This window comes from Mucor mucedo (assembly GCF_025094135.1).
Source record: "Mucor mucedo strain NRRL 3635 chromosome Unknown EV154scaffold_37, whole genome shotgun sequence".
Lineage (NCBI taxonomy): Eukaryota > Fungi > Mucoromycota > Mucoromycetes > Mucorales > Mucoraceae > Mucor > Mucor mucedo.
Window position 1 is genome coordinate 99,482 of NW_026252321.1, and position 25,833 is coordinate 125,314.

Genomic DNA, 25,833 nt, shown 5'->3' on the forward strand with positions numbered 1-25,833 from the left:
ATTTTCCTCGAGGTATACTCTTTGTATTTTGGCCACTTTTAGGCCTTTTGAAAAAAAAAAATTGGAAAAAAAAATAATGACTTGATATGATATTTTAAATAATTCTGAGCATTTTTTTGGCTTGAAAGGGTGTACGGAAACGATGGTTTACTATGTAGAAAATTCAATTGAAATATCTGTGTCAAGCGCAAAAAAAGGGACAGAGCAAAGAGAAAGACAGATATTTGGTATAGCATGTGTAGTTTTTTTAATGATGGGAGCATGAAATCATTTTTAGCGCATCTTTTCCATTATAAAATAGCATAATGAAAGTCTAATATCTGAGGATAAACAGACTCTCAAACCTCTACTTTGGGAAGGCAATTATGCGTGTTATGCATGATTTCAGCCAATAAACAGACAGGAAAATAGCGCAGCAGGAATATTAAAAAATGTGATCTTTTTTTTAAAAGCTTCCTTCTGGTTTCTTAACCTTTTGGCAGCATTCATTTCCTCCAGGAGATCTCTTACCCTATCTATTTTAAAACTTTTCATCTGGTAGCTTTAAAACTGGGTGAATAGTTAACTTTAATATTATTGTAGTTCTAGTATTACTTCTAAGATTCAAGTAAAGAGAATTTTGGATTGGATTATTTTTTCTGATGATAAATCTTTTGGATGCTTTCATTCAGCAAAAGGGAATTTATTCGGGGGATGGCAGTTTCTTTTTTGGTGCTGAGCCTATTTAACGCGTTCATTCTCTTTTGGTAAATGGCTGTTGGTGTTGCAGTCCTCCGGTGTATGTGTCCTTCTATAGCAATAGCAGCCCAGCTATTAGTTTGATTATTTGACTCTTTACAAACCTCCAATTTATTTATGTGTTGCATAAATCAAGTCGGACCAAGGGGTGTTACAACATTGGGGGTTTAAAATGAGAAAATAGTTGAGGCATGCAGTCTGTCCTTCGACTACTGGACACCTTTTCATTACTCTTTTGAATTGTTGTAATCTCCAAATAAAGTTGAATAGAAACGTGCAAAGAGGAATGTGCCTTATAAAACGACTCATATTGAGTTTGAGTCACACTGAGCTTTTCCCTCTGTTATACGATTGCTTACAAAGCAAAAATCTTGCCCAAGGGGTCGTAAACTTTTTATTGATCCTTCGTCTTGATCCACAACACTTGACTAAGCTACCAGAAAAGGAACAAGTGTATCAATAGGGAGTCTACTTTGAATAGTTACGGCTCACGTTATTCTATTGATCTGGTATGCTTATCTCATAACCATGTATAACCGACCGATGATCATTATGTACATTAGAGAAAATGGTCTCTAAACAGACGCTTACTTTAAAACAAAGAATAGGCTGAATGATTTCCTTTTATAAATGGATCTTGCTTTCATTATATAAAAATCTCGCACGGTTTTTTCTTCAACAAAAAGAGCTTGTGATACCCAAGTGCTGGTATCACCTGAGGTTTAAAATCATCCATTTTATTATTTCCCCTCCCTTTCTTTCTCATGAAGTGAAAAAAAAAAAAAGAATCTCTTTTTATTCATTTACATTTAAAATAAAAATAAAATATATATATATATATAAAAAAAAACCATGTCTGACATGCCAAACATGTTTAGCGATAATAATAACTTTCAAATGACACTTTGGTAATTGCCCTTCATTTTCTGGCCCTTTTCTTCTTTTTTTTTTGTTTTCTCGCATAATTTTTAACTGAGTTTTTATTTTTATTTTTTATTTTTATTTTTTGTCATGAAAGGATGGGAGATCTAGATCCTTGGATGGACGAACTGTTTATAAAAAATGTTTGGTTATTACTTGGAGAGAGTGTAGTGGTCAAATTGATTCGAGATAAAAGAACAAGGTAAGTTGTAAAAAAAAAAAAAGGCTTCTTACTAAGCGCAGTAAACACAGAAAATAATCTTGTTTCTTTATAGTTTAAGCTCTGGTTATGCATTTATCGGATTCTCCTCTAGTCAATCAGCCCAAACTGCTTTAACAAAAATTCATGGCACTAGAATACCAAATTCGAATAAAACATTCAAGTTAAATTGGGCATCGGGTGGTGGAATTTGTGATAGAAAGTAAGATCCACTTTAATTTTTTTCTGTAGAAAACAAGTTCAAATCTTACCTCCCCAATTTTTATATATATATATATATTAGAGAGGATCGTGCTCCCGAGTACAGCTTATTTGTTGGTGATCTAAGCAGTGATGTGGATGAAACATTTCTTTTGGTACCAAAATAAGATGATGTGGGATAAAAATAATAAAATTAACACATGTTTTTATTTTTCATTAGTCTGTCTTTCGTTTGAAATATCCATCATGTCATTCAGCAAAGATTATGACAGATCCATTAACTGGAATCTCTCGTGGATATGGATTTGTACGATTCTTAAACCAAAACGAGCAGCAAGAAGCAGTTGTCGAAATGAATGGTGTCATCTGTAGTGATCGACCTATGCGAGTCTCCTTTGCCACACCAAAGAATAACCAAACACGCTATTTACAACTAGCATTACAAGCACCTGCTTTAGTACAACAGCCTACAGATCCAACTAATACAACTGTGTTTGTAGGTGGATTATCTTCTCCTGTAACTGAAGAAGAATTGCAGTATATTTTCTCTCCATTTGGCGAAATAAGCTATGTCAAGATTCCGCCAGGTAAAGGATGTGGATTTATTCAATACGTACACAGATCATCCGCAGAGAGGGCGATTGAAAGAATGAACGGATTTGCCATTGGTACTTCACGTATTAGATTATCTTGGGGAAGATCTCAATCAGATAGAATTCCTACTTCGCCTATTTCATTCTTATTTGACCATCATCCCAGAATGAGTCCTGCAACAACCACAACCACATTATCAACAATTAACAATCATCATTTATTAGGCTCTTTTAAACCTTTATCTCCTCCTCAACAACAGTACAATCCACATCAATTATTATTCAAATCACAAGAGGATTGGTTGAACGGTCCCTTACCAAACGACGAAGAAGACTGGCACTTGAATTGAACCTATGCTTAACATTTATTATCTCTTTTTTTTTTCTTTTACTATCTACTCGCTTCTTATTTATTAATATCTTTTTTTTCTATGTAATCCCTTGTTCATTTCATGCAAAAAAAAACACACACGCTTTGACTGTAATTTATCCCGTCCATATTCATTATCTTTTTTTTTTAGTAAATAACTTGTTTTATTATCCTTTGCCCCTAAAACAGTAATAGGTATACGACAGCTTATCTGTCTAAATGATCCTATACGTTATTGTGATAAATGTAGAATTACGATAAGCGGCTGAAGATCATCTAAGAATGGGACAATGTTTCTTTTTGTAGCAGTTAATATGTATTAGATTTCAATATATTAGTGAAATGATTAAGTGGTGTTAATAAAAGCTTTTACTGTAAAAAGTAAAACGAACTACACTGCTGATTTCGGAGTTATTTTACTGATTGGTGCGTTTACTATACTCCCATCACTCATTTTACACTTTCCATAATGATCATTTACTGTCCCAAAGATAGCAAGACCTCCAGCAGTTTCACATTCTGTATACTTCCACTCGGTATCGTCCCAATCCTGTCCATCAAACTTGATCCTTATCTTTTAAGACAAAAAAAAAAAAAAGGTAATGAATATACTAGTTTTAATTTAAAGGGAGGAAATAAAATGCTTACATTAAAATGCTTTGCTACTCCTGGAATACGAGATCTATTACTGCAATCAGCATTCGAGTAAGGACAACACTCGCTACTTCCAGGATTGACGGTCTTTTTAAACGATCTAAATAGTCGAATTGTTGTTTAGTAAATGTATACTTTGTGTTCCATAGATAGCTCTTTACCTTTCTGAAGCGTTTACATCATTAATTTCTATATATGCATTGGGATCTTCTAAATAATTATAAATACAAAACGATTCAACCAGCTGTAGCCAAAGTAATGATACCATGATAGTCATCAAATAAACTCTTGTGCTCCAGATCAACATGTCAAATAGTTAGAAAATAAAATATGGTAATTATAAAGGAACGCTTTATTTATAAACAATGTGAGTGTCAATGTATTTCCACCACATGAATTCCTCATTTCGTTGTTGACAATAAAAAGTGCTTCTTTTATTGTGTCTTGTTGATTTAGTCTTGGAGGGCAATCACCTAATTTACATTAGCTCTATCCTATCGATATATCATTATCTTTAAATTAATTGCATAGTTTGTCTTTTCCAAGAAAGGGAGCATTTTGTTTATTACATAATCCGAAAAATCTTGTGTACACCCTTCGCATTAATGATCTCCCAATTGCCGAAATAAGATCCCTGACAATTTTTTTTTGTAGAGTCTATTGACAGCTCACCTCTAATTTATATTTACTGCTTCCTTTATTTTGTTTCTAGCAATCATATTTTATTTGCAGCAACAAGGAGGGGGCAGGGCGGGGGGGGGGAATGATAGCATTATACGTTGCTTGCCGTTTTTGACTGTAGTCACATGGCTTATATAATATGAACGATGCTACGCAATTATCTGTGAAAAAAGAAATCAATTGAATAACAACAAAAGTGACAGATATTAAAGTTTCAATAACTCATCTTTGTAAGAAGGGGTTTTCTTCTACCCAGTGCGCTTCTCAGTAATAATTTGGTGGGAGAAGCTTGCCCTGAGATTTAAAAAAAAAATAAAAAGCTTGCGTATTTCTTTTCCAAATAAAGTAATCCTTTAAAGCGCGCGCAGGAACGTAAAGGTTACGTGGTTGCCCTTTTTAAGTTTTCTTTTTTTTTTTTTTTTTTTTAATATAAGCCGGAGAAACCTTATCTTTTTTTTTGTTGTTCTTCTAACTAAAAAACACTTACACACTTTTTACATAAAGTAAATATATTATAAATGACTGAAATTGCAGACAAAAGAAACAATCTCTCGATTATTAATTCCTTACCGGCAGTGATTCCACCCACAACACGATTTAATTTCATAAAGAACTGGTGGCACCGGTCGGAAAAGACGTCCAGCATTGCTCAAGCACGCATCATTCAACGTATTTACGGCGCTTTACCCGATAGCACCATTGGTATTCCTACCTTTGCCAGAGTGGGTCGTATACCGATCGATAAAGAACAAGTTGTTTCCAGTCGCCTTGCAAGAGAGGTCAACACTTTATATATTTCTCAACAGCCGAAACAAGACACGGCCTTCAAGTTTGAATCGGAACCGGGTAATTTAGAGACAGTGATCCAACATGATTTGAAACAAGATCCTTCAGCACATAACTTGGTCATGTGTCATGGCTACGGTGCAGGTCTTGGCTTCTTTTTTCGCAACTATCAAAGCTTATCTCAACAACCTGGCTGGAGACTCTTCTCGATTGATTGGTTAGGTATGGGTAACAGCTCAAGACCCAAATGGACCTTGAACAAAAAATCCAACCAAACATGGGATGAAATTGTGGAGCATGTAGAGGAACATTTTGTGGAATCTTTAGAGGATTGGCGTGCTAAAGTGGGTTTAGAAAAGATGACTTTATTTGGCCATTCTTTAGGTGGTTACTTTGCTACCTGTTATGCTCTTAAATACCCTGATCGTGTAGAGAAACTCATCTTGGTCTCACCTGCTGGTATCCCTGAAGATACCGCCAAAATACCTGTCGATAAAAGTCCTCAAGAAACCCTTGTGCAAGAGGCAAATGAGATCAATGCGTCCTACCAAGCCGATGCTGCCGCAGTGGAAAATATCGCCAAACAAATCGATCCTCCTCGTAGAAAAATGCCTTCTTGGGCCACTTATCTTTGGGACAGTAATATTACACCCATGAGTATCGTGAGAATGATTGGCCCCTTTGGTCCCAACTTGGTTCACACTTATACATCCCGAAGATTTGCTCATCTCAAAGAATCAGAACAACATGATCTTTATGATTATTTGTAAGTCATTTTTTTAACTTTTTTAGGTTGTTTTATCATACTAAGATGACTTTTTTTTTTTAGATACCAAATTACCTCTTCTACTGGTTCAGGTGAGTTTGCTTTAGCTGCCATTTTGGCACCGGGTGCATTTGCGAGAAAACCGTTATTCCATCGTTTGGCGGACTTGAAAGTACCCACTGTATTTATCTATGGTGAGCAAGATTGGATGGATTATAGAGCAGCCGAAAAGGCCAAGAAATTCATGAAGGTCCCTGTGAAAGTTATTCGTATCCCTGAAGGTGGACATCACATGTATTTAGACAACCCAGAAGTGTTTAATGAAGCTGTCAGAGCTGAAATGAATTAATAAAACCGTCACTTTTATGGAAATTTAAATATTTTTTCTTTCTTTTTTTTTTTTTAACTCCTGTTCTTTCTCCCCCCCAAAAAAAACAACACCATGGCCACTCCATTAGATCAAGTGAGACAAGCATTATTGGATTCTCGGTTAAGCAAAGATACCCAAGTTTCATTTGGCAACAGTTTAAGCATTATCCGTATTTTACTTGACAATGGTTGTTGCGCTCGTTGTTGTCTTCGTTACTTGGGCTGCACCGATTTCCGACTTTACGCACTGGACGAAACCGACTTGTTCAACTACTTTGATACTTTATATACAGAAAAAGGCAATATGGAATCCTTGACACCACCCAACGGTATCTGTACCGCTTGTCTTGGTGCCATTCAACATGCCGATTCCTTTGTCGACGACGTATGTGAGCGCTTGGCTAAAGAGGATTATAAAGCTGACAGCGTTTGTTTGACATGTACTTTACCTGTCAGTATCTTATCCCGAGATCATCTCATGAAGGTCCATGTACTCAACACTTTAGCTGCTCAAAATGAAGTGGATTTGGTGCGTATCTGGGGTGGAGATAAAGATGTGCGTGATCCCAAGGATTTTTTCAAGTACTTGTTTGGTTTGGGACTTACAAAAAAGACTCACTTGATGTTGGATAGCGATGCCCCATTGCGTATGAATGTTGTGGTCGGTCATGAACCTACTTCCAAAGAGCATTTGTTCTTGACCGAATTAAAAGAACCTTTATTAAATGTCAGAACCATGCGTCAAAAGGTAAAAAAGAGAGCCCCCTTTTTTTTAAATCAGTTCTTCAAATACTCATGTCTCCCATTTCATCTCTGCAGAAAATTAGAGTGACAGTAGGTGATTCAAGATCCTGCATTGTTGAAGCTCTCAAGAAATTAGACAGCAATGAAGCCAAAGAGTAGGATATATATATATAAATCCTCACCTTCCTCCCCACCCATCTTTTTTTAACCAACAATTTTTTATGTATAGAGTGACAGCAATTCCACCCGTTCGACCTACAGAAAAAGCAAAATTCCACACGGTAGACTTACTTCATGTATCATCGCATGTGGGCGGTAGATACCTCAAATTCTCTCGAGAATACAGTCAGACTCCTTGGGCTATCAAGGGACAAAAGTTGGCAGAACATTCAGTCTCGGACTGTTTTGAGGATTTGATCCGTAAATACCATCGTGCTGACAGTACCAAGTTTGTCACGGCAGGTCGTGAAGATGCTAACGTACGCATGTTGGGTACAGGCAGACCCTTTTATTTAGAAATCATCAACCCAAGAACACCTCGATTAACCGATGCAGAATACAAAGCCATGGAAGATGAGATTAATAGTAATCCCATTCATAAAGACAACGTCCAAGTGAGACATTTAGGATTTATCAACCCGTAAGCCTCCTTTTTTTTTGTCAAGGGAAACAATCATCCTATAGATACTGAATGGTCATCTTTTTTTTTTTTTAAAAATTTTGTAGTGCGGATACAAGCATTATCAAGGAAGGAGAAGAGACCAAGACAAAGCGATACAGAGCCCTTGTTTGGCTTTCAGAACCTTTAACGGATGACTTGATTGAACGTATCAACCGTATTGGATCACAAGAATTCACCATTCAACAAAAGACACCTGTCCGTGTTTTCCAAAGAAGATCAGCTGCCATTCGACCTAAAATTATTCATACCTCCACCATTGCACGACTGAATCCCAATGTGGATTTATCCAGCCCTGAAGCGTGTTACGGTGTATTGAAATTACATACACAGGCAGGTACCTATATCAAGGAATACGTTCATGGTGATCTCGGTCGAACCTTGCCTAATTTAGCTTCGGTCGGAGAGATTCATTCGGCTGATCTGTTGGAATTAGACGTGATGGATGTGGATTTGGTTTGGCCTCCTGTGGCTGTTGAAACTGAAGCTGTTCCCATGGTCATTGATGAATCCAACGAAAATAATAAGCGTGCTCATACCAATGTTTTATAGAATAAGAATAATAATAATAAAAAAGTAATAGTAAAACAGTAAAAAAAAAAAAAAAAAGTGACTTTGTTACAAGAATTTAAAAGAGATAAGAAAATAAAATAATAGTTGCTTCCTTTTACAATAACATTTCCCATGGAAGACCTTTATAGCGGTAACTCATAAAAAAAAAAAAAGTTGTGAAAAGCCCCCCTTTTTTTTTGCTAACGACTTTTTTGTAAAAGAAAAAGAACCTGAATACCGTGCAACTCGTGTTAAGTCAGGCATCCCTCCTCCTTCGTCTCGCGATCAACGTCGTATGCCACCACGTCAAGGAGGCGATCTCTCACGATTCAACCCAGCCATTCAACGTGCTCAACCACAACGTTATGCTCCCTATGACACTCATGGAAGGCAACATCAACGACCCGATGAAAATAGATATAACCGTCAAGACGGTCGATACCCAGAACAACAGCGTCATGACGGAAGATATCCTGACCAACGCTACCCTGACGGAAGACCATCCGATCCACGTTATCCTGACGGAAGACACTACGATCATCGTCAAGCGGATGGAAGACAACCACAACAAGAGCATCGTCAAGCGGACGGAAGACAACAGCAAGAGCATCGTCAAGTTGAACAGAGACGTCCTGTTGTGGCTCCCAAACCCAAGCCATTAGACTTGCGTACCAGCACCGATTTTTTAAAGTGTGAGCATCGACTTTCGGTCGATGAGATTATGCAAACCATGGCTATTTCGGATGCCATGACCGATCTTGATTTCCTCAGTTCCAAGGGTCTTGTTGAGAAAGTTAACACGTTGAGAGTAAGAAAAAAAAAAAAGATAACACGCCATGGTTGTTTGAATATTAACATTGGTTATGAATTAACAGGAAAAGATTCGTCATGTTCCCAATGAACAACGATCTCAAGCAAGATCTAGGAGCAACCCGTTTGAACGTATCAGTAATGGTATCTTTATGAACAGAGCCGCAACTAAATTAGCTGCCTTGGATGCTACTTTTGGTTTAACTGTCACTCAAAACAACAAGGAATTCACATTTGCCGATATCTGTGGTGGTCCCGGTGGATTTTCCGGTAAAAAAAAAAAAAAAAAAAAAATTGACAAATGAATACTAAAAAAAAAATGGGTGATCTATAGAGTATTTATTGTGGAGGGTGCATAGTTGGGGTGGATCAGCTCATGGATTCGGTGTGACATTAAAATCAAGCACCCACGACGAAGTCAACTGGCATACGGAAAAGTTTCGTCCTGATATTCCTCGTCATAGCTTGACGGAATTAGAGGGTGATGGTGATTTATACAAGGACGAAACCATCCGTCAATTTGAAGCCTTGATTGTCAAGGAAACAAAGGGACAAGGTGTGGATCTTGCTGTAGCGGATGGAGGGTTTGATTTCTCGGGAAACGAGGAACAACAGGAAGTGTTGGCTCAACGCTTACTCTTACGTGAGATCATCAGTATGCTGACAAGTTTAAAAAGAGGAGGTCATTTTGTTTGCAAGTTTTTTGATATTGTAGACGAGTTTACGGGAGATTTGGTCTGGTTATTGTACCAATTGTTTGAAGAGATTTGTATCACAAAACCTCTCAGTAGTCGACCTGCCAATTCAGAGCGATATATTGTCTGTAAAGGTTTATTGGTGAGAGATCCCAGACTGGTAGATAAATTGTTGGAGATCTCGAAATCCATGGAAGAGGCGGCAGGTAAACGTTTTATTCCTAAACAGGTTTTGGAGAAGGATGAGGATTTTGTTGATTATGTAAAGATGCGTAATATGAAATTTGTTATGAAACAAACAGAAGCGCTTGAACAATTGGATCAATTTATCAAGAATCCGTATGTATCTTTTTTTTTATTTTATTTTTTTTGGGTGGAGTGATGAGACTTAATATGGGATCATTCCTTTTTTTATTTTATTTCCATAGTGATCTCGCACCTCTTTATGATCAAGAACAAATCAAGAAGCATTGTTTAAGTGAATGGAGAATTCCCCTTTAACTCTTTTTCATTTGTTGATAATAAATGGATCCTCCTACCATAGCCATCACTGTAAACCCTTGTGCAGCCACTAGAGTTTATATGGTTAGTAGTGGACACGACGCGTATCATTTTTTTATTTTTATTTTTTCGGTACCTCTTAATCGAAACATGTTGTTTGCGTAAGCTCGATTTCCAGTTTTAATACCTACAGTAGCTGCAACCAGTGCAAAACAAGTCAAGGCAACACCTATCCATCATTGTTCAATTATGCTTATTTTTTAAATAGGAGTTTTTATTTTTTATTTTTATTTTTTTACCTGCTGGTACAAAAGGTTCATCTTTTGCCTTGCGCTTAATTTTTTCAAGTGGTGTCTCACCGTTTAAAACCATTCTCATGCGTTGCATCTCATCTTCTGTATATTCTCTCATTTAAAAGAAGAAGGTGTGTGTGAAAAAAGAGAGGAGTGAAAATTAAAATTTTAATTAGTTTTTTTCGTGTGTGTGTGTGCGCACCCCCCATAAAAAAAAAAAAAAAAAAGCTCCACACTTGTATATTTCATGCTGCTGTGATAAATGGGGGGATGAGGTAATGTTTTTGTTTCACAGACAATTCATGGGCACCTTTTTGTTTGTAAATTAAAAATCCGATGAGAAAAAGCGTTTATATAAAGGTCGTGTTTTTCGTCATCTGCAGTTTTTTTTTTCTTTTCTGTATATACACACATATATATTCAAAATGTCTAACCCTAAAGTAAGTGCATAAAAGTGGTAAAAGATTAGTATATTTATTGTAATATGATAGACCTACTTTGATATTACTATTGATGGCAAGCCTGCTGGTGTAAGTTTTTTTTTTTTTTTTTTTTTTTTTTTAAAATTATTTTAGACAAGCAAATTTAACACGTTTTATATACATTAGCGTATTGTCTTTGAATTGAACAAGGATGTCACACCCAAGACAGCTGAAAACTTCCGTGCACTCTGTACTGGTGAGAAGGGCTTTGGTTATAAGGACTCTGGATTCCATCGTATTATCCCCAACTTTATGCTTCAAGGTGGTGATTTCACCAAGCACAATGGTACAGGTGGTAAATCTATCTATGGTGAGAAGTTTGCTGATGAAAACTTCAAGCTCAAGCACACTGTTCCTGGTTTGTTATCAATGGCTAATGCTGGTCCTGGTACCAATGGTTCTCAGTTCTTCATTACTACCGTCCCATGTTCTTGGTTAGATGGTAAGCACGTCGTCTTTGGTAAAGTGGTTGAAGGGTAAAGTATAAATTATTATATTTCTCCGAGTAACGTCATTTTGATTGATTTTCTTTTTATATTTTATAGTTTGGATCTTGTCAAGAAGATTGAAAGTTACGGTACTGATTCCGGTAAGCCCAAGGCAAAGGTCGTCATCGCTGATTGTGGTGAATTGTAAATACACCTCTTTGTTCAATAAGAATAATAATAATAATAAAAAACTTTGTTTTTGTCATAATTTGATTACGCGTTGCTTTTTTTTAATTTATACATTCCGACGCATGATCATCTTTTTTATTTTTTCGTAAAGAAACTGGTGAGAGGTTTCATGCCGCGCGTATTTACCTTGGCCAAACTTCTGGGAACGGCAGGCTTCATTTTCTTTTGAAAGAGGGATTAGTCACAATAGTATATAAAAAAAGAAGTTTATTTGTTTATGTACAAACCTTGGCTGGTGCATCCATAAAGTTCTCCTCAGGATGTACACGTTTAAAATAACCGGAGGGAGATACGTCAGTGACATAATTAGTAATGTCGCCGAGTTCTTCCTTTTTCTCAACAAGCCTAAAAAGAAAATGTTAGTAATTAAAGACTCCGTTTCCCTTTTGTCAGACACTGTACTCTAATTTGACCAAAAGTTTACTAAACCAGTTTTTACTTAAATAATTGGATAATGTATACACAGCCTCTATTTTCTCAAGTCCTTCTTCTTTTGTCGTTGTTTCAAATACTTTTTTAAAGTGTTCATTTGACAGGATAGCTTCCACTTTTTTAACTAGCCAATTTAAGGTGTTTTCCTCATTTAACTTGTAAACAAACAATCCACTCGCAATTTCTATATTATATGTCAGCTTTCCCTAAATAACATCACCCATTCTAAATTTTACCTTGGATATCACATAAGTGGCCTAATTGCTCTTTTAATCCTGGAACATTGGTTAAACGATGTACATCAATAGGTTGATCATATTCCTCTTCTCCAAAGAAGTCTCCCTCTGATGCTTCTTCATCCACTACCACACAAATCTTTACATTCTCTCTGGTAAAGATATCGTCCAATTCTCTAAACTTGTCATTCTTTCCTGCTTCTTCAAGAATAGGCAAGGCTATAAAAAGAGGATCTAGAGGTGATATAAATCGAATAGCACCATCTAGTTTAAATACATATCAGTGCAAATCCCCCCACTCTATCTCACAGCAGATATATTACCTTTGTAAAGTGTATCGTCCATTAACCAACAACTTTTACGGCCTGGTCCTGTCACTCTTTGAATCTCGTACAATTGTCCCTTTTCATTATGAAAGTAAATAGAGCGTCGATCTGTCAATGTCATTTTTTTTTTTTTAGTAAGCAATAATGTTGCAAGTCATGTGTTTTTTTTTTTACTTGATCGTGGGCAGGGTAAATACAGTTCTTTTAAATGGTTGACATCTAGAGAATTTCTTTCTTTTTTTTAGCTGCATGGGTCTTTACATTTTCATCCCATGCTGACTCTGTACCTTGATCTAATCTATTTGTAAATGCCAAAATCTTCATTTTTAAAAGCTCTATACACACGAAACCCACACGTTAAAAAAAAAAAAAAAAGGGAAAATTTAAATATTTTCTTTTATTATTATTCGCGCGTTTCTTTGAAACACAGCCTTCTATTTATGTAGCGTTGGTTTACCAATAGCATCGGGATTCTTCACATCGAATTCTCTTCGAAGGGCAGCATAGACAAGATCCACCAATAGCAGAACCTGACCCAAATTATACACAAGTGTGATTGCGTAAAAGAAATTAGCGTTACCACTACCTGCATAAATCCATAAATGCCAAAAAATAGGTGCTAATCCAGACGCATATAAAAACAGATTGGAAATCAAAAAGCCATAACGGCAATCTAAAAAAAAAGAATGATTAGGTACCCATTTTCCCTTCTTTTGTTCTCTTTCCCTTACATTTAAAGAGTTCGTCGCCAATAGGAACAAGTGCCAAGTAGAGCGAAGCATCACTGGCAGAAGGATAGCTTTTGAATATAGCCATGACACCGCAGAGCACGGTCATAGCAAACACAGGCTGATGACTACGAGCCGCACACCCTTTTTTTATTAGCAAAATGCAATCCCATCTCCATGCCAACCGTATGTATCCTACTTACCGTAACTTGATACAGATGGGTGCTGTAAATATAAATGTATGGAATTGAAATACGACCATAAAGAACGATCTGAATTGATCAAAGATCTCGATGAAAAAGTACCAAAACATGCCAACATTGGGTGTTAAATCCGTAACAAAGATACTAGTTTGTTTATGAGTTTTCTTTTTTTTTGCTTAAGCATCACACTTTCTTTTACATACATGGTGCCATAGGTAGAATTGACAAAGTCCCAAGATCCAACAAAAACTCTTGATAATCCAAACAAGATGGATAAACACCCCACAAACAATCCAACCGAATATACAATCTAAACCAATCGGTGAGAATTTTCAGCCCTCCTTCTCTCTCTCTCTCTCTCTTGTTCTTTTTTTTTTTTACCTTTTGATTATCCAATACCAAAAGTAAAGCAGGTGTCAACATGACAGGATAGAAACTGAGATAAGACGCCAATGCAATCCAAAATAATGTAGGCTTGGTCTTACCTAATCATCATACGTTTCAATATATTCCATTTCTCAATCAACCCTCTTTTTCTTACCTTTTAATGCACTTAATAAGGACAAAATAATGCTGAGGTTGGTGAATAAAAGTGTCGACTTGGAAACGCACGATAAGATGGTCAATGGATTTAACAGATATAATGCAGCCACCGTCTCGGGTAAAATAGGTTGGATATCACGTTCTACTTCTAAACGAGTGGTAAGCGTATCGCGTTGCTGCTTTAAACGGGTAATGTTTGACAGGGAATGAGCAATGATGATATCCATGAGACTGTATACAAGAGGAATGGTGAAGGATGGTAAGGTCATGAAGAATGAGAATAAGCATAATAATAACGGTGACTTTGAATAAAGAAGGTGTTTAACAAGTGAATTGGAGAAAGACAATCGTCATGGTATACCTGATGAAATACACCTCCATCATAGGGAGGCACATTGTTATTGTACAGGTAGACACCTTCTGTAACTACATTTTTTTTTTTTTTTTAACAGAATTAGGTTAATTTTCTTAATGAAAGCATGCCATGTGGGTTTGTTTTTACGTCTTTTAAAGCTGGTGACGGGTGTAGATAGTTCCACACGTTCAACAAGTGTATTAGCCACCGAAGGAAAACTAAATAAGGCTAATCGTAAAGCCAATGCAGTTGCATATATTAACTTTTTTTTCGAATCAGTCTTCATCAAGAAAAAAAAAAAAAGAGAAGCTTTAAAAAAAAAAGTGTACTTCCCCCACATGAAAGTATTTCCCCTTTATTTAAGCGCACTGTTGCACATCAACCAGTCACACGAGCGAAAAAAAAAATAATAATAATAGTTTGCAGTCAAATACATTGTTTATTCTTTGGGAAACAAAAAAAATTGAAAGATCAAAGAATATATCACAGTATATAGAAAAAAGGGTTGTAGTTACAGAGAAATTTTTTTTTAAAGAGCCTTCGAAATAACGAAATTTAGTTGGCCTTTCTACGGAAAGAACAGCCTAAAAGAAAAAAAAAAAAACCAAATGTTAATAAACTCCATTCACTTAATTCAACAACAATAAAAAGACTTACCCTCAGTCAAGCGAGCACGACCACCAGTAGGTTGGCACAAAACGGTACCACAAGAATTACACAAGACAACAGTTTGGGCGTGACTGAAAACAGTGCTGATGTTCAAACAACCTATGATTGTGCTTAAGGGTTAATCTATGCAGACAAAAAAGATAAACCATCTTTCGAATCCTTACCAGGGCACTTAACATCCATGAAGAAGGAGTTAGGAGATTGCACGAGTCTCTTAAGCTTGTGAGAGCGCTTCTCGTGCTCAACAGAGGGGTTAAGAAGATCGATGGCCAACTACCAGCAAAAAATAAATAAATGGGGTTAGACATTAACTCTTTTTGTAGTGGGAGAGAAAGGACTCAAAATCAATGAAGGGGAAATGAGTGACTTTAGTTGAATCGACATTGTGTAGGGTGGCATATAAAAAGTTAAGTCTAATATAATAGAACAAAAAATGCATCCATCCATCGAGTTCTTTTTTTGTTGATTTTTTTTCCATCCGTTTATCAATTTCGATATCACTTCATCTCCCCTTTCCATTGATTTCTTGCCTTGGATACTTACGGTCATATTGCTGTGTCGAAGGCTTGTGAAAAGGGAAGAGTTACTCTGGCCCTCTCACTCATGTTCTTTTGTAATAATATTTTTTTGGTCCGGCAAGGAAAAAAAAAAACATTTTTTTTTAAATCACCGCCTTGTGGGATCATTTTCAACTTCAGATAAAGTCTCTTTGAGTAAACCATGCACACACATTGATACGTTGGATCCTATTTATTATGTCTCCAATTCGAGTTTAAAGAGATTAAATTTCTAAAGTGTATATTTAAATCTAGGTTATTCAGTCTTTTTATTTTACCTTTTTAATTGTACAATTAGAACAAAATTTATTCCAGTTCTATCTGAACAAAGGTTATCATATTAACTACAGCACTCCCTTAAAACCCAAGTGCTTCTTTTTGCACCCCCCCCCCCTAGTAACGCTACAAAGTTTAATTTTTTTTTTATCTCCGTAGCAACAGTAGTATTATGTATATATATCTTTTATGATGTACATGGAACTAAAATGTAATGTCTGCGCATGGATAACTGCTTGGGAATTTATATATTCATTGTAAAAAAGTGAACAATCAAAATTCTACTTTTGAATTTGCTCTTTAGCATTACATGATAACAGAGAGCAAAGACCACACATTTGTTTTTATGGCAAACGAGAGTTTTTACAGTGCTTGATATAACTGGAAGTTTGCTGTTTCAATCATACTGTGGTCTTTGATTGAGATACTTTTTATAATTATAGTTTTTGTATCAACATATGCTTTTAGTGGAAATAAATGTCAACAATAAAGAAAAGAACGAGAATGAAAGATAGCTTGCAAGCAATTTCATCAATATAAAAATAATGAATTACAGATGCAAATAAATCTTATGTTGTATCCACGGGTTTAGCTCAGTTGCCAAACACGATTGCGCACAATAAATGAACAGAAAACAATTTTTAATTTTGTCATTGATACCTTCAGGTAGATAATTTTTTTTAGGTCAGAAACTACGTTAACATAAATTCCCTTTTGATGTTTAACCTCAATACCATCATTAATGTATTTATAGTCCAGTGAAAAAAAAAAAGTGATCTTACACCGAGAAATCTGATAGTTACTTCAGAAGTTTCCAAACAATTGTTTATGTACATGGACGTTAAAAAATATATTTTTACAATTTACGTTATTAGATTTCCAGCAAATGATCACTTAGAAAAAAATCAAACAAGCCTCATTCTTTGAGTTATCCTCAAACACAAAGTATTCATCTTAATTTTGAAAAAGGTATTGCGTAATATTTCATGTTTCAGTTTGGATGGTGTAACTTTTTTTAAAAAAGACTAAAAATTTCGCGTCTGGGGTAGTACGAGTTAACTCAGCCTTTTATAAATTCAATCAATCTTTTTTCTTTGCCTTTTTTAGTGTTTACTTTTTTAAATCATGTCTGCACGTACTTTCTTGACCACCGGTAAAAAAATTGTCGCTATCGGTCGTAACTTCAGGTAACCTCCCCACCCCCCTTTTTTCTTCCTATACTTGTTTCACTTATCATTGCAAATAGTGAACATGCCAAAGAATTGGGTAACGCTGTTCCCAAATCCCCCTTCTTTTTTTTGAAGCCCACGAGTTCTTACTTAGCCAACGGTGGCACCATCGAGATTCCCAGTGGTTGCGATGTTCACCACGAAAGTAAGTGCTCTATCTAAACTCTACGAGGTCCCCCTAGTCTAAAACGTTCCAACCCTTTTTTTTTTCTTTCATTCAGTCGAATTAGCCGTTGTCATGGGCAAAGAAACGCGTGACTGTCCTGCTTCTGAAGCCATGGATAGCGTTGCTGGTAAGTCAATGTGTATTGAGTCACCCTTTTTTTTATATGTATTGATCGAGAAAAATTTCTAGGTTATGCTTTGGCTATTGATTGTACTGCTAGAAACCTTCAAAATGATGCTAAAAAGAAGGGATTACCTTGGAGCACTGCCAAGGGTTTTGATACATTTACACCCATCAGGTACTGAAAAGCAGAAGTGTGTGTGTGTGTGTGGGGGGGGGGGTATCAGGGAGAAGTGAAAAGAGTGACTAACACATAATGTTAGTGAATTTATTCCTAAAGATAGTTTCACCAAGACCGATGATATTGATCTTTGGCTCAAGGTGAATGACAAGTTCCGTCAACAAGGCAACACCAAGGATATGATCTTCAAGTAAGTTAGTTTTTTTTTGGGGGGGTCATTCGTGTACATGAAAAAATACTGAACACATATAATCAGTGTGCCTTCTTTGATTGAATATGTCTCATCCATCATGAAATTGGAAGCGGGTGATGTTTTACTCACAGGAACCCCCGCTGGTGTCATGTCCATCAAGGATGGTGATGTGGTGACTGGTGGTATGAAGCCCGGAAAGGCCGAAAAGGATATCATTACCATCAAGTTTAATGTTGCTGATAGAAAGGGATTGTTCAAACTCTCTGAATAAATACAAATGCCCCTCCCCCCCTTTTTTTTGACTAAATGTTTGTTATATATTGCAAAAGTTTACCTTTGCTTGGTCGGTTTGTATTCTCACGCTGTATTCTCAAAGTAAATAGGATGAAATGTGAGTATACTACTTGACAACGCAGCTGCGCTTTAATCGATAAGGCCAGCTAATCAACCCAAGGTATTCCTTCAGGAACAGTAGTGTTGTATTGAAAGGAAGTTCTCTGTTAATGTTACGTCTCTTAGTCATTCTGATGTCGTTGTTGTCAGCAAAGCTTACACGTTTTCTCAATAGATGGAGTCAAATCATAAAAAAAACTGTCACCATGCGTCACAAGTTGAGAGTTATGTCGTCTTATTCTAGAATTCAAGAGAAGGGCAAGTTATTATTCAAGCCATTGTTCACGTCACGCCCATAAGTTAGTTCAGTTTTACGCGTTTTCGCAACGAAAAAAAAAAAAAAAACATTTGGCTTGTCTTCTAAAAACTGTAGATTAGAAGAGAGACGAAATCAACCACTCGATTATTATACTGAATGAAGACCATTGTGTACAATATGTCTTGGAGGAAATACGATATATATCAAAGCGCTGATAAGCTTAAAGACTATACGCCAAGTTATATACATTCCCTAAAGTATAGGTTTGACTCTAAAACTACCAGCATTCCAATTAATGAATGGAAGTTCGGTTACAATCTTGAAAAGCATTTAAACCATTTTGAAAAAAAACAAAAAATGAAATAAAGCTTCTCATGCATCGACCCAAAGCAATATTCAACAAATAGAATATACCTACACCTATATTCATTTTGATTTAGATAAAACATAATCAAAGACTGCTCGCTTAGTGGAGTCAAAGCACCCGGACGCGTACTGAACGCGTACCGGACGCAGTATCGTCAAACTCGTAACAAAAAAATCCTAGGATTAGGAAGTGAAAACACCCGCATGAACCCCGCCTGCCTATGGGGTAACGGAAAAAAAGAAACAAAAAAATCATTAACAATTTTTTTCTTTTTATACTTTTTGAGATCCAAAAAAAAAAAAAAAGTGACTGTGCTTTTAGGGTTTTTTTTTGCATCTGTTTCAACAGCTGCATTTTCGACCCGTGTGAGATATTGGTCACACAGACCTATCTTCTGCCAACTGAAATCAGTCTGTTCATAACGTCTAATAGCACGATTTTCTTGTGACTCATGTGCGCGTTTAAACGTTTTCGTTGTTCTTCTGTGAAAAAGGTTCAATGGTTTTCGAAAATTGTTTTTTCTATAAAACCCATCCAATATAAACATGACGTTTATACCTTGGTTTTATCTCTTTTAAACAAGACGACCTTGTTTGTATGACGATTAAATCGAAGTTACAGAGTATCAAACAAGTATCTACTACGGATTGTGAGCCCAACCAATAAGAAAACAACGAAGTCAGGGTGCCGTCACAAAGAAAATCGAAACAGATTTTTTTTTTTCTTCTTCTTTCCTTGCCGTTAACTTTTTATTTTAAAATAAAAAGTAATTATACCCCTTAAAGACCGTAACACACTTCACACAGAATGGCTGATAATAATGAGGCTGTTCTGTTCTGGTTAGAACAAGAACCAGTGGACGGGTAAAAAAAAAAATACCAACACGAAAAACCATCCAGAGTGAGAAAACATTCCCACCCACTGATACGTGTTTTTTTTATATATCAACTAGTGTTGACTTTGTGTATCTCCCTGCTGACACACCCATGAGTCGACCTTCGCCCAAAGTGAGTTACCAGATGCACAAGATTAAGGAACTCAGAAAGCAAAGAGCGGTTGAACGTTTAAAAGCGTATCATTTCGAACAGTGTGCTGATCGCAGACAACAGTTGGCGCAATGCGTTGTGCGAGAGGAATTACCGAACCAACACCAGGAGGTTTATGAAAAGGTAGACTCAGCTTCCCATTTAAAAGAGGTTATACCCGACATTTTACAGTTATTGGACGATATTCAACGTTTGAAAGAAGGATCCCTCACGGTCGATGCGTTTCGTCAACCGGAACCTACGGAGGAGGATCTACAGGCAAAACAGAAGAGGGCCATCAGGGAAAAGGTGAAGCAATCTTATTCTGACTGTATAGATGTAAGTCGTTATCTTTGGAGCAATATAGACACATTTATATTTAAACTTAAACAATTCATAAAGGAGAAGGTGAATGAACAGCAACACAATCTCAAACAACTGTATAACCATAGGCTCAGTCTAATCGCACCTCAACTACTACAACAACATCACCAGCACCACCACCAGCAGCAACAGCCACAACAACAACAGCCACAGCAACAACAGCCACAGCAACATCATCATCATCAGCAGCAACAACCCATCGATGTTGCACCTACGCCGCCACTACCACCACGCGTATCTCAAAGAGATCCTCGCGAACGAATCGCAGAGGAATACCCATCTCGAACCCAATCATAATAATTCTATGTTTTTTCTTTTCTTTTTATGCTTTTTTATTATTTCTTGTATAAAACATGATTATAACATTGCAATTTTATTTTTTAATGTTTCAATCATGTCTTTACGATGAACCGTGGTTCCTCCACCTTGTGTTGCATCCTTGATTCTCATATCTTTGATACGCACTTGGGACTGATCCAGTTCATCTTTACCCACAATGACAGCAAAAGGAATTTGATCCTTTTCGCAAGCAGCCCATTGTTTCTCAAGCTTTGGTTTATTCTTTTGCATAAACGAAGCTTTAATTCCTGCTTTCCATAATTCATTCACAAGTGCCATTCGCTCCTGTAATAAGCCGTCTCCTACGGAAACAATATACACTTGCGTAGCATTGCTCTTGATCTTTTCCATGTTTTGTCGTGCCATCAAAATCGAAAAGACACGTTCTACACCAATGGAGACACCAACACATGGGATCGTCTTGGGTTGCCCCTTTTTGTTGGTACCCGAGAACATGCCAACTAAATCATCATAGCGACCTCCAGCAGCTATGGATCCTACTCCCTGTGATTCTGTTTGTACGGCTTCGTAAATAATACCTGTATAATAATCCAATCCACGCGCTAAACTTAAATCTAAATGAACACGATCCTTGACCTGAAAAATGTCAAGGAACTCCAACAGTAATTTCACATCGTTCACACCTTTTACTGCTGATGGATTCGCCATGAAGGCTTGATCCTTTTGTAAATAATCTAATAAACTGTTGGTATCCTTTCCTTTCAATCCCTCCACATAGACACCAATCTTATCGGCTGTGGATTCATCCAAGCCCTTTTCCACCATCATCTCCTTCTTGACCTCCGACCAAGATATCTTATCCAGCTTGTCTACTGCTGATGAAATACTCCGAATGTTCTCTGGTGATACACCGGATACTTGAAAGATAGCATCCAAGATTTGACGATGATTGAGCTTAATTTTGAAATCAATGTGGACGGCATCCAAAGCATCACATAAAATCTTGAGGACTTCAGCGTCAGGGATCATGGGATCATAGACACCGGCAATATCGAAATCACATTGAAAGAATTCTCGTAATCGTCCCTTGGTCATGATGGGTTGGTCACGTCGATACACTTTGGCTACTTGATATCGCTTCATTTGTTGTGCATCTTTTTTACCTTGCATGGCTAGGTATCTGGCAAAGGGTACCGTCAAATCATAACGTAAAGAACAAGCTTCACCTCCTTGATCCGCCAAATCGTAAATCAGTTTGCTGTCCTCGCCATATTTACCCGATAAAATATCTCGCATCTCGAAAACGGGGGTGTCGATCGTCACTGCCCCATGGCGTTCAAAGATATTTGTAATGGTGCTGAATAAAGAGTTGCGAACAGTCATTTCTTTTTCATTGTAGTCACGGGTACCCTTCGGTGTCTTCAATTGAAACTTCAATGAGGCCTGTCAGTATCTTTTTTCTTTCTTTCTTTCTACTTTTTAAACGCTGGTAAAAGGCTTACTTGTTTTTTATCTATGGACGTGTTAATGACAGTGCGGCAGAGAAGACGTTGACATTACCTTGCACTGTGGACATCCATCGACAAGTATTTGTCCTGAGAAAAGGACGTAATTTCAGCATTGTTTATAATAAAGGAAAAAAACAAAATGAAAGGGGGGTGGTGTTTTAACTTTGAATTCAGACGATGCTTTTGGGACACTTTCAGTGGATGAATTTATCCAACTGTCCGGTATATCTTTAAACGTGAACCAGGACAGTGAATTTTGATTAGCTTTTATCAGTCAACCATAGCATCACACTCAATAGCTATCACCAACAACAAATTATGTTGTTTTATCATTTACAGTTATAAAGACGATAAATCGCCCAAAAGTCTCTTGTAATAGGTTTATTTAAAAAGGATACTACTCCCAACCTAACAAGATAAGAATGCCCTTTACCTTTGTACATAAGAAAGCCTATTCACAAAGTAAAAAGAATGGAAACACCTGGCCAAGATAACACCAGCCCCACTTGCTTCTACAAAGGGAGAAGGTATAAACGCACTAAAAGCTAGAAGAAGTGATTTAGGCTTCAACAAAACCTCAGGTCCCTAAACTTGTGGTGTTGAAAGACAGCGCAGAGTTCCACACTGTCTCCACATATGGTGAGGGCACTGATGCATCAAAGGCTGGCTAGAGTGCTTTAATCTTCAGCCCTAACTTGTGGTATTGCGCCTCCAGACATGTTACCACTAAAAGAAGAATAAGAAAAAGAGAAAAGAAAAAAAAAGATTTTTTTTCTCCTTTATATATACGTAGGAACCATGACATAATAATGCTTTAAACAAACAAATATAAACAAACCCAGCCAATTAGTTTATTTCTTTTATACGCGTGATTTCGTGACTTTCCATAAAAGAGAGTGTCTCCAAGAAAGAGCGCGTTTCTTTTATGATTTTCACGCCAAAAGGGAAGACTCAAGAGGACGAAGTTTGATTATCTAGTATAAAAAGGAAAATTCATGCAAGACATGGATACGTGCGTACTTGGGTGATTCCACCAAATACAAAGTACCTAAACAAGAGTTTACGATGACTTGCTGCTCTTGGATGAAAGAGACGATTTATTACGAAAAAAAAAAAAGGAGGGGGGGGGGGGAGTTTGATATTAGACAGAGCCTACAATTTCATCAGCTTTTTGTAATGCTTCAATCATCTTTTTACAATCCTTTCTTCTTTGTCTAGTAAAGTCAGATTCTTGTAAAAGATCATCAAGCACGTCATGTTTATAAAGTTCGGTTAATAATTCACGTTGAAGTTCTTCTTTAGAATGATTCACTAAGTTTAACATGATGGCTTTGGGGACCATATCCACCATGGTACGCTTGACGATATTATAATATGATTGAATCAAGAGTTCTGTACATTATAATTAGTCTTCTTTATAGTAACCGGATAGAAAGAAAAAAAAAGGGCTACTTACTGATAACTTCGGTCTCCATAAATTCACGATCAGAAAGTGCACCTGTGGCCTTTAATGTGGTAGGAGGTGCATCCATCATGGCAGAAGCAGACTTCTTTTGAGCAGGTGTCTTTTTACCCGAAAAGAAACTTCCAAACAGCCCATTGCTTTCTGTATTCGACTCATTTTGATTGGTTTGCAACACGTTGGATTTCGATTTAGTACTGTGTTGTTGTTCCAGTTGTTGTTGCTGATTCTTTTGAAGAATACGCTCGTTTACCATGGCAATCGCTTGATGTCCATTCAAAAAGTCAGGATGTGCCGTGTTAATATAACATGCTTCCATAGCTACCAGATCCGTCACCAATTTAGAGGTGGGTTGGATGGCCTTCTTAAAGAAGGATAAGACCACCTGATAGAATTTCTCTTTGAGGGTAGGGAATCGTTTAAAGAATTGCTTGGTTAATAATTGACTGAGGATACGCACCAATTCATCATACACCATATTGATACACTTGACACTGGGTTCTTCCAAACGCTTGATTTGTTGCTTGATAATCACTTCAAAGGCAGTAGTTGCAACAAATAAAGCAGGCGATGAACCAGATGAGTTGTACAAAATGGTACGGATATCAATGTCCTTTGTTTGTTCTAAAGGATCAATACTTTTCACGCCATTGGCGTACAATTCATGGAATACAAAACTAATACGAGCACCACCGGACAATTCAAAGCTGGAGAGATCATTGGAGTTACCATCAATGATTGTACGGAACTCTGTACAGAATTCGGTAATGATATTTAAAACCAGATTAGCACGACTGGCGGAAGACCCATCATCTAAAGGATCCCCCAAAGTTAATAACTCTTGTTGGTATTTTTGTAAAGCAGCTTGTATTTTGGCCTTGATTTCGGGTAAAGTGTTTCGGATATGATGCATCAAGATCATATTTAGCTTGCGTGCTAAAAAGGGAGTACCACAGTATTGAGCTTTGGACTTGTAAGCAGCGTGATTTTCAAAGTACTCTGATTCATATTCTAATGCACGCTTGATGGATTTTTTACTCTCGATATCACGCTGACCACGATTGACTACGGGGACATAACCTAAACGAAGAGGCACAACACGTCCGGCCAAGATATCAATGACATCGGTACCTTGATCCATTAAATCGACCTTGGTCAAGACACCGATTGTACGCAAACCCTCAGGATCCACATCTCTTGCTAATTTCAAACCATCTGAATTGGCCAAATCTGTGTTCGCTGCGGTTACTGCCAAAATGATACTGTTGGGTTTTGTAATGTACTTGAGGATCATGTCTCGAATTTGTTTCTCGATATCTTTGGGTTGATCTCCCACGGGGACCTTGGTTAAACCCGGTAAATCGACCAAGGTTAAAGTCAAGACATTGGGTGAAAAGATACGTAGATTAATGGGTTGAGGAGAGATACCCAAATTCTTACCAGTCTTTAACTCGGTGTCCTTTACAATCTCTTCTCGAATCTTGTTGAAATCAAAAAACTTTTGACCTGGTAAATGAAGGAATTCTCCCCATTCGTTTTGGTTGTTGTGTCCGGCATCTTCTTTAGCACTCTCTTCCTTGTTGTCTTCCGAAGCAGGTCGATTGATTAATTGTAGAATCTATAAACGTTTCCCCCCAACTTTTTTTTCAGTACAAAAATAAAAAGTTACCAATGTTCCCATTGGCCATGTATTTTCTTACCAAGGGTCGACGAGTGACAATACCAGTACCACGAGGAAGAAAATCACGGCCCACAATGTTTTCCAAGACGGAACTCTTGCCACTGGATTGAGACCCAATCACTGCAATTTGAGGTAAATCCACTGGATTGTGAACACCGACTGTTGCAAACGCATCTTGCAGTTTATTCACTATTCTTTTCTTGTTGAGTGCTTTGTTCTTTTTTTATATATACTATCTTTTATATTACCTGTCTTAATAAGCTGCGAATCCATACTCATCTTTTTTGTCTAAACTATAATGTAAATGGTTGAAATAAAAGAAAAATTAAAAGAAAGGGGCATGACGTGCCAAGTTTTTTATTATTAAGGTAAGGAAAAAAAAAGGGGTTTATAAGCGGCGCTTTAATTAAGGAATTTTCTTTATTTGAGGTCCTTGACTGAACTGTAATGTCGACCTCTTGATGGGTAGTTGGAATACTCTTGCACTGGATAATACATGTCTCCATAC

General features: G+C 37.0%; 13 protein-coding genes across 13 annotated transcripts; 6 read left to right on the plus strand and 7 right to left on the minus strand.

Moving 5' to 3' along the window:
• The first annotated feature begins 1,504 nt into the window (after positions 1-1,504).
• EV154DRAFT_506124 (uncharacterized protein) lies at positions 1,505-3,223 on the plus strand. The gene is made up of 5 exons (XM_051601247.1): positions 1,505-1,646; positions 1,757-1,861; positions 1,935-2,081; positions 2,163-2,235; positions 2,301-3,223. The coding sequence occupies exons 1-5, from the start codon at positions 1,591-1,593 to the stop codon at positions 3,021-3,023; spliced, it is 1,104 nt and encodes a 367-aa protein (XP_051458456.1). The 5' UTR covers positions 1,505-1,590; the 3' UTR covers positions 3,024-3,223.
• A 92-nt stretch (positions 3,224-3,315) lies between these two features.
• On the minus strand, positions 3,316-4,004 carry EV154DRAFT_480655 (uncharacterized protein; the record flags this gene model as incomplete). The annotated part of the gene is made up of 4 exons (XM_051598342.1): positions 3,316-3,339; positions 3,480-3,617; positions 3,692-3,797; positions 3,859-4,004. The coding sequence occupies 4 exons, from the start codon at positions 4,002-4,004 to the stop codon at positions 3,316-3,318; spliced, it is 414 nt and encodes a 137-aa protein (XP_051458457.1).
• A 780-nt stretch (positions 4,005-4,784) lies between these two features.
• Positions 4,785-6,350, plus strand: EV154DRAFT_506128 (Alpha/Beta hydrolase protein). Its single transcript, XM_051601248.1, has 2 exons — positions 4,785-5,930; positions 5,994-6,350. Exons 1-2 carry the CDS (start codon positions 4,897-4,899, stop codon positions 6,277-6,279), a joined length of 1,320 nt encoding a protein of 439 aa, XP_051458458.1. The 5' UTR covers positions 4,785-4,896; the 3' UTR covers positions 6,280-6,350.
• EV154DRAFT_506129 (uncharacterized protein) lies at positions 6,351-8,361 on the plus strand. Its single transcript, XM_051601249.1, has 4 exons — positions 6,351-7,047; positions 7,119-7,198; positions 7,273-7,683; positions 7,770-8,361. The coding sequence occupies exons 1-4, from the start codon at positions 6,373-6,375 to the stop codon at positions 8,272-8,274; spliced, it is 1,671 nt and encodes a 556-aa protein (XP_051458459.1). The 5' UTR covers positions 6,351-6,372; the 3' UTR covers positions 8,275-8,361.
• Positions 8,362-10,218: 1,857 nt separating this feature from the next.
• Positions 10,219-11,097, minus strand: EV154DRAFT_202747 (hypoxia induced protein conserved region-domain-containing protein). Its single transcript, XM_051594349.1, has 4 exons — positions 11,082-11,097; positions 10,580-11,008; positions 10,417-10,509; positions 10,219-10,350 (listed from the first exon to the last, which is right to left on the minus strand). The coding sequence occupies exons 2-4, from the start codon at positions 10,689-10,691 to the stop codon at positions 10,277-10,279; spliced, it is 279 nt and encodes a 92-aa protein (XP_051458460.1). The 5' UTR covers positions 10,692-11,008; positions 11,082-11,097; the 3' UTR covers positions 10,219-10,276.
• EV154DRAFT_202739 (cyclophilin-like domain-containing protein) lies at positions 10,939-11,897 on the plus strand. Its single transcript, XM_051594348.1, has 4 exons — positions 10,939-11,013; positions 11,065-11,103; positions 11,182-11,531; positions 11,601-11,897. The coding sequence occupies exons 1-4, from the start codon at positions 10,999-11,001 to the stop codon at positions 11,689-11,691; spliced, it is 495 nt and encodes a 164-aa protein (XP_051458461.1). The 5' UTR covers positions 10,939-10,998; the 3' UTR covers positions 11,692-11,897.
• Positions 11,779-13,076, minus strand: EV154DRAFT_601989 (ribonuclease H2, subunit B; the record flags this gene model as incomplete). Its single annotated transcript, XM_051607265.1, has 8 exons — positions 13,014-13,076; positions 12,901-12,945; positions 12,724-12,834; positions 12,401-12,664; positions 12,135-12,348; positions 11,960-12,077; positions 11,859-11,894; positions 11,779-11,802 (listed from the first exon to the last, which is right to left on the minus strand). The coding sequence occupies exons 1-8, from the start codon at positions 13,048-13,050 to the stop codon at positions 11,779-11,781; spliced, it is 849 nt and encodes a 282-aa protein (XP_051458462.1). The 5' UTR covers positions 13,051-13,076.
• Positions 13,077-13,098: 22 nt separating this feature from the next.
• On the minus strand, positions 13,099-14,866 carry EV154DRAFT_463221 (GPI transamidase-like protein component PIG-U). The gene is made up of 8 exons (XM_051597625.1): positions 14,703-14,866; positions 14,562-14,626; positions 14,199-14,502; positions 14,039-14,142; positions 13,861-13,967; positions 13,658-13,801; positions 13,458-13,582; positions 13,099-13,399 (listed from the first exon to the last, which is right to left on the minus strand). The coding sequence occupies exons 1-8, from the start codon at positions 14,839-14,841 to the stop codon at positions 13,161-13,163; spliced, it is 1,227 nt and encodes a 408-aa protein (XP_051458463.1). The 5' UTR covers positions 14,842-14,866; the 3' UTR covers positions 13,099-13,160.
• Positions 14,867-15,189: 323 nt separating this feature from the next.
• EV154DRAFT_419262 (40S ribosomal protein S27) lies at positions 15,190-15,497 on the minus strand (the record flags this gene model as incomplete). Its single annotated transcript, XM_051595885.1, has 2 exons — positions 15,190-15,323; positions 15,389-15,497. Coding segments are annotated over 2 exons (243 nt in total), but the record flags the coding sequence as incomplete, so codon positions are not given.
• A 1,536-nt stretch (positions 15,498-17,033) lies between these two features.
• On the plus strand, positions 17,034-18,257 carry EV154DRAFT_463227 (uncharacterized protein). Its single transcript, XM_051597626.1, has 6 exons — positions 17,034-17,244; positions 17,304-17,431; positions 17,508-17,579; positions 17,642-17,750; positions 17,836-17,943; positions 18,010-18,257. The coding sequence occupies exons 1-6, from the start codon at positions 17,183-17,185 to the stop codon at positions 18,215-18,217; spliced, it is 687 nt and encodes a 228-aa protein (XP_051458465.1). The 5' UTR covers positions 17,034-17,182; the 3' UTR covers positions 18,218-18,257.
• A 1,515-nt stretch (positions 18,258-19,772) lies between these two features.
• Positions 19,773-20,701, plus strand: EV154DRAFT_601993 (uncharacterized protein; the record flags this gene model as incomplete). The annotated part of the gene is made up of 3 exons (XM_051607266.1): positions 19,773-19,828; positions 19,918-20,329; positions 20,393-20,701. The coding sequence occupies 3 exons, from the start codon at positions 19,773-19,775 to the stop codon at positions 20,669-20,671; spliced, it is 747 nt and encodes a 248-aa protein (XP_051458466.1). The 3' UTR covers positions 20,672-20,701.
• Positions 20,702-20,731: 30 nt separating this feature from the next.
• Positions 20,732-22,057, minus strand: EV154DRAFT_537691 (histidyl-tRNA synthetase; the record flags this gene model as incomplete). Its single annotated transcript, XM_051604229.1, has 1 exon — positions 20,732-22,057. The coding sequence occupies one exon, from the start codon at positions 22,055-22,057 to the stop codon at positions 20,732-20,734; it is 1,326 nt and encodes a 441-aa protein (XP_051458467.1).
• Positions 22,058-23,096: 1,039 nt separating this feature from the next.
• EV154DRAFT_463233 (Dynamin central region-domain-containing protein) lies at positions 23,097-25,640 on the minus strand. The gene is made up of 4 exons (XM_051597627.1): positions 25,574-25,640; positions 25,345-25,514; positions 23,639-25,262; positions 23,097-23,574 (listed from the first exon to the last, which is right to left on the minus strand). The coding sequence occupies exons 1-4, from the start codon at positions 25,602-25,604 to the stop codon at positions 23,324-23,326; spliced, it is 2,076 nt and encodes a 691-aa protein (XP_051458468.1). The 5' UTR covers positions 25,605-25,640; the 3' UTR covers positions 23,097-23,323.
• Between the last annotated feature and the right edge of the window lie 193 nt (positions 25,641-25,833).